The 6,557-nt window shown below is 38.4% G+C and overlaps 1 protein-coding gene across 1 annotated transcript in view; it reads right to left on the bottom strand.

The window, feature by feature from the left end:
* Positions 1–6,341, bottom strand: part of CLPTM1L (CLPTM1-like) — a gene marked incomplete at its 5' end in the record, with an annotated part of 23,390 nt that extends 17,049 nt beyond the window's left edge. The window contains 4 exons of the mRNA XM_009073563.1: positions 1,276–1,354; positions 3,263–3,405; positions 4,609–4,798; positions 6,241–6,341. Of these exons, the coding sequence (XP_009071811.1) occupies positions 1,276–1,354; positions 3,263–3,405; positions 4,609–4,798; positions 6,241–6,341 (513 nt within the window). The remainder of the gene's footprint in view (positions 1–1,275; positions 1,355–3,262; positions 3,406–4,608; positions 4,799–6,240) is intronic.
* Between the last annotated feature and the right edge of the window lie 216 nt (positions 6,342–6,557).

Here is a 6,557-nt window from a genome sequence, read left to right as displayed (position 1 = left end):
CGAGTACAAACAAATCTCAGTCTCAGCACCCTCCCAAGAACATGCAGGCATTCAGTGGAAAGGGAAGCTGCTCTTCATTTATCCCTCCTTATCTCACAGTAAGTGAGACTATCCCTTTCTGCAGGGCTTGAGGGCAGTTTGGCCAGCCACTACTGAGATGTCACATAAGCCAGTGCTGAAGGGGAAGTTTGCTAGTTTTAATGGAGTTGTCTTTGCAGCACTTCTTAGGATATTCAGTGACTTTAAGGCAGTGAGTTACAGTAGCATTAACTGTGACATGCATGACAACTGCAGGAATGTTCTTAGTAAGGTGAGAATGCTTAATTTATTTGTAAACAGGGTACATGACCTATTAGGAGTTCATATGAATGTACTGAACTGAGTGAGCTGTGGTAAAAAACTTAAAACAAAGGACAGTGACCACTAATAAATACATTGTAAAAGTATATCTAAAGAAATACTGGGCAAAACTATCTGTTATCAAGACTTGTAACAAATGCTCAGGAATTTATTTTGCCGAACAAGCTTGGGGTGGACAAGTTCTTAAAGATTTTCCCCAACACAAAGTAGCTTTATCTGAGCTAAAGTTATGAACTGGGGGGACAATTCAGAAGACCTAGGAAGTTTACTTTCCTGAGCAGGGCCATTGGACTAGCAATCTCCAGAAATCTCATTCAACTTCATCCTTCTGTAATTCCATTACTGAAGTTTCACTGGTTTGAGTGCACAAAATCTTTGGACATACTGCAACACCAAGCTTTCAGGTGCTCAAGTTACTCTAACATGATAGAGAGCACCACCAGGAAATTCAACCTCAAGTGACTTTTGTGCAGATAAGAGAATAGGTACTGACTTAGTGTAGCTCTATTATCAGCTGTGTTCAATATGCTCATTTTCCTAGAAGATATCAGAAGCCACTCTTGGACACCAATGCAACTTCTGCAGCTTAGGGAGTCAAACTGCTTGTGAGACTGCTCCCACCACAGCTGGGGCTACAGCGATGTCCTCCCAAAAGGCAGAAGCAAGGGAATCCAAATATCTTCTGGTGGAATAGAAGAGAGTGTTTGGCAGTGTTGGGCTTTGAGACTCCCCCCTCTGCGAGGGGGGAGTCTCAAAGCCCAGAACAGCTTCTGCAGTTACCACAGCTGATCACATTCAGCTAAACAGCCATTGAGTCCTTTCATGCATTTATACTCTATCACTACAGCAAACAACCTATGAAAAAATCTTAATTAAAACAACATATTAAATGTAATTAAAGATATTGTTACTCACCATCAAATCTTTCACTCTGTTGCTTAGTTGATCAATAAATAATATTGGAAGGTAGTGCACTGTCTTCCCCAGCTGAACCCTAGGATGTTTAAACATGGATTTTATAACTGTGGTGATGCAAAACAAAAACTATTTTTATTCAAATTAGCACTCATTCATCACTTTCAGATCTGCACCATCTTTTGAGGCACATTTTCTTTTAACACACAGCAAGAAAGAAGCTGTCAGCCTAGAACCTTTCCTTGAAAGCTGTCTGTATTAAAAAATTTCATTACTCTTCTGTAGAGAGATAGAACAAAGAAATAAAAAGACAAATGAAATTGGTTGCAAAGGTGCTGAAGCTTTTGCATGACCAAGGGTAGAGGAAATTAAAAGTCTATTGAAGAGAAACATGCTGAAGTTTACTACTGTTTATTTGTATCCTTTGTCTCAAGTATCCCTCTCCTACTGCAACAATGACAACTCTCCACTATCTCCCTCACTCCTCTCACACACCATGATATATATGGGGTTAGCAACAGCACATGGTCTAGCTAGCATGAGTCTATGAGCATGATGGCTGGATACTTCTGCAGAGAGTGCACTAGGAGCAGAAATCTTCTCTGCCATCTCCTCAACAGAAGCTCTTGTTTGGATTGCTCTACCACCTCACCAACTTGCATGAATCCAACAGAAACTTCCCAGCCTTCCAGCCCTCTACAAAGTTTACTGTAGACTTACTTAGCAAATTATGACCTATATGCAATTGCTTTGTCAGTATCCTAGAAAAGTATTTAGCCTAATGTCCTAAGAGGGGCAAATTCTTAAAGTCTTCATCAGAAAGGCAGTTATTTACACCATGATGTTCTTGGTGAAAGTCCATGGAACTAGCATAACAAAGCACTTTAAAGCCTGAAAGTTAAATTTTAGTTGTTGATGGAAGAAGTAAGTCTCTATGCATGCTAAGAAAGTCTGCTTACTAAATAGACAAAGTGCAACAGTAACACACAGAAGTACAAAATCGAGGCTCAGAAATACTCCCTGGCTATTTAACTGAGCAGGTTTAGACTTCTATGTAATAACTGCCATTAAAACTATTGCTAGTAGAATTGGAGCAGGCTATTTCATATCCAAACTATTTCCTGTATAATGCAATGCCAAAACAGCACTGATGCAAATCTAAACAAGACCAGAAAAAACATCCTCATTCATCAACCCCAGTCCAACAACCCCTTCTTGTTATGGGCCTAATCTTATGAGTTACTAAGTTTATCTAGTCTGGCTGGGAAGCTATCCCAGAACTCCAGAGCTGCCAATTAAGCGACTACTTCCGGATTTAACAGGATACTTCTAGAGAAAGGCACCAACATACAGCAGTACAAGTCAACACAACACTACTTGTATGGCTGACACTGGAAGTGATTTAAGCACGTTGTGAACAGAAGCTACTGCCTGCATCTAGTGGCCTAAAAACCTATCCCTGCATTTTAGCATTTTCTTGACAAAAATGACATGATTTAGGAACACATGTTGTTAAAATGAAATAAAGCCAGTCATAAAGGGAGAAAACAGAGGTCACAGGAGATGAGCTGTGCCTCTTCAGCACTTGCACTTTGTACAGATAACCTGTAGATGAAGGATAACTGGAAAGGGTCAAAGAACAGTAACTACTTTAAAGGGCAGAATGACAGTTGAAGAACAAAGGGCTATGAAGTCTGCTGTAGCATCTTACTTGTGTCTTTGTAGTTTTGCTTTGTCTTACTATGATAACTCTTTATAAAAAAAAAGTATTCTAAATTCTAAGCTGCCCAGGAGTAAGGTATCTTCAATAAAGTTTTCTAGTACATCATGTCTTAGTAATTGTCACTACCAAAACACAAGCATAAAAAGCATCTATTCTTGTCTCCTAAGCACCCATTTAAATATAAAATACTACAAGGAGGATTTTTGAAGAAACGTGCTGTAAGTTTATAATAACCAATCTAGCAAAATTAAGTCACTGACTTACATTTTCATGTAACGGTGAACATCAGCAGGGAGGGATGATACATCAAACACAAAATCTTCTACCATGACATTTAAGGTCAGTCTTGACCTCCAGTGAGAGACAGGTTCGTCTAGAGCATTAGTCTGCTTTTCTGCTTCAATCTGCTTTTAAAAAAAAAAAAGAAGAAAAATACATACTGCTGAGCAACACAAAATTCTGAATAGGATAATACTCTAACTCATAGAATAGTTAACTATGTCAAAAAAACAGGAACCCACTAAGAGACACTTACCTTAGTTTTGACCAGATCAAATATTTTGCTCAAAATATGACAGAGTGGATTGTCCCACCATAATCTGACACTGAAAAACTTCAGTGCCCATTCACAACTTTGTTCATCAAGAATTAATATTGACCTATTTAATCTCCATACCTTAGGAATGTGGATACTAGTCAGAAAAACTCACATTGAAATCAGGACTGTAGAGCAAACAGATGTTGCTTCAAAAGGATGGGGATGATCAGCCATATTAATTTTTGGGAGTAAAACGATCGGTTTGTTTTGAATTTCTGAGCTTCCAATGCTGTGTAAAGCAGTGATGAAACCACATCCAGCCTTAGCTTTCCACAAATGCTTATCCCCAAGGGATTCTTGCTTTTCTTTGGATGAACACCACCCATTCTGACTTGTAGTGTTGGACTCTCATCTCAGCTGATTTTCAACTTTATTCTGACAGGATTTAGAAAGAGCACAGCTGGCTACAGGGATATTTCAGACACCAAAGAACAACAGACTGAAATTCTCAAGCTCCTCTTAATCTGAGGCACAACAGCTATTCACAAGTATTTCATTCAACATCACTATGTTGCCCCCTCCATGGTGAGTAATCATAGCATTTGTCAAAGGATAATGTCTGATTCTCTTGACCTGAAATGGAAAATAAGAATATCCTAAAGGAAAAGAAGCAATTTGACATTGGTGCTTCACCAATATCAAATTAATTTCTGATTTATAATAGCAAAGCATATTATTTCACATGAATTAAATGCACTACAGAAAGCAGCATCACACTGTCACAAAGAAATACAGTATTTCTACCAAAAGCAATGAATCCCCAAAGAAGTAATTAACATTAACTAGGGAAGTATTTTAATAGCAGCCAGTGTTACAGAGAGCTCTGCCTCTGCTCTGCTGAGTGATCTATTAGCACACACAATAACCAAGTAGAGGAGTTCTGACTATTTTTTTTCTGTAATATCATCATTAGTGTAAAGATGCAACCACAGCAGATACCAATATTAGAAGTGTCTATAAAAGAAACTAGTTTTTTTGCAGTTGTTTTTTTATAGATGGAAAAACTACCTACCTGTGTGTCTGATTCTCCTGTGAGCAAATTGATCTCTTCTGGTTTGGGGACCATGTATGTGGTCAGAGGGCTTACTATATGCACCTGCTTACCATCACGCCAAGGCAATATGCCAGCATGATGAAGAAATATATATGCATATAATGTGCCATTATTTCGGGTTTTCTTTGGTACAGAGACATTCACTGTCCTAAAATACAAAAGAAACATATTATGAGATGACATAGCACATGCTGAAATATTTAGTTATTACATATAAGGAGCAATGCAGATGTTCTGAAAGCAAGCAAAAACAACAACAAAAAAATATGTTGGGGACTTTAGGAAAAAAAAAGGCATTTGGGTTGCCTGGAACACAACAATTAGTTCTGGCTAATAAGTCCTAAGGAGCCATGGCTGGATGGGCTAATTTTTTATACTCCACTACATATCACAATATTTGCATTTCCAAAGTTTTACTATTATCTTAAGACAGTTTAATCTTTGTCCAATTCATAATTTATTGCCCTAGATCACACAGGACTGCATCATCAATTCTTTTTTTTTGCTTTCCTCTACTGATAGGTCACATAGGGCCCAAATGACAGCACTTGTGAAAAACAGCCTTCCACATGCTGAGTATGTATCACAGATTGTATACATGATACAATGTTTAAATAGAAAATCACAAAGCTTTGCCATGCACTTTGCATTAATAAAATATCTTCTCAGCTATGGTATGCCAAGCACAGAACTCTAAATTGGAGCCCCAAACCATGAAGTCACTCCCCTTGTGTTAGCCAAGAAATCCTACTGGTGGCCTTACATAATGCCTCCTCTATTCCTGCAGTTTTGCTCAGCTTATTGTGCTCTGAATACTTTCAATGACTTAGCAGACTCTGTCAGTAAAACAATTCTTATAAAGTCTTTTAGAGATGAAGTTTAATATGACGTAAACTGCAGACCACCGTGTTTGTTAACCACAGAAAATGCAGAAAGTGAAAGAATCTGGGAGACTGCAACAAAAGAGTCAAGAATAAGGCAAATTATTTTAAGAAAAAAAAAAAGTGAGGCAGCAAATATGAAGACCAATACAAGTAGCTCCAATCATTTTAATTGTACCGAGGCATATGTAGAGTGCAGTGTTATACTCAGAAATTTCTCTAAGGGCACAATCTTGGCAACAGTATCCCTTCAGAAGATCCCCAAACCCTAAACTATCAGAAAAGAAGGTTTTATTTTATCATTATTAGCACAGAATCAGTTATGAAAATGCATGTTGCCAAAACACAAGAAAAAAGGACATGGTTTAACTTCCCAGTTTAATTCCAGGTGTGAAGCTATTAAGAACAAAACATAATGTGTAGCCAGTGTACTAGCTACATGATTAGAGGGAAGTCTCAAGCATTTCCAGGCCCTATGACTTTAGATTTTTTTCCAGTAGAAAGCCACTTTCACTATTATAAGCAAGGCACACTTTTGCAAAGCATTTGTCTATAAGGCTGAAAACAGCACAGTGATCTGAACCAACCCACAGTGAACTCTACCTTGCTTCATATATACTTCTGTTCATTTAACTGCTAGTTAGGATATACACGTCAGAACTAAACAAAGAACTCTGATACCTCAGATACTACCACTTCAGAGACTTACCTTTCAAATTTGGACTCAATATCAAAATCTTCCACATTCAATACCAGATCTATATTACTTGCAGCACCAATGCTTGACCGCGTGGTAGTATACACACTTAGCTGAAATCAAAACACAGAACAGAGAAATTAGAGTATGGAAATATTAAATTCATAGGCTCACAGAATCATAGTATCTTAAGGGGTTGGAATGGACCTGAGAATCATCTAGTCCCAACCATCCCTGCCGTGGACAGGGACACGTCCCACTAGATCAGGTCGCTCAAGGTCTCATCCAGCCTGGCCTTGAACGCTGCCAGGGTTGGGGCAGCCACAGCC

This window comes from Acanthisitta chloris, unplaced genomic scaffold (genome assembly GCF_000695815.1).
Source record: "Acanthisitta chloris isolate BGI_N310 unplaced genomic scaffold, ASM69581v1 scaffold21334, whole genome shotgun sequence".
NCBI classification, from domain to species: domain Eukaryota; kingdom Metazoa; phylum Chordata; class Aves; order Passeriformes; family Acanthisittidae; genus Acanthisitta; species Acanthisitta chloris.
The sequence above is the reverse complement of the archived record's forward strand: the minus strand, read 5'-3'. Positions and strand labels throughout refer to the sequence as shown.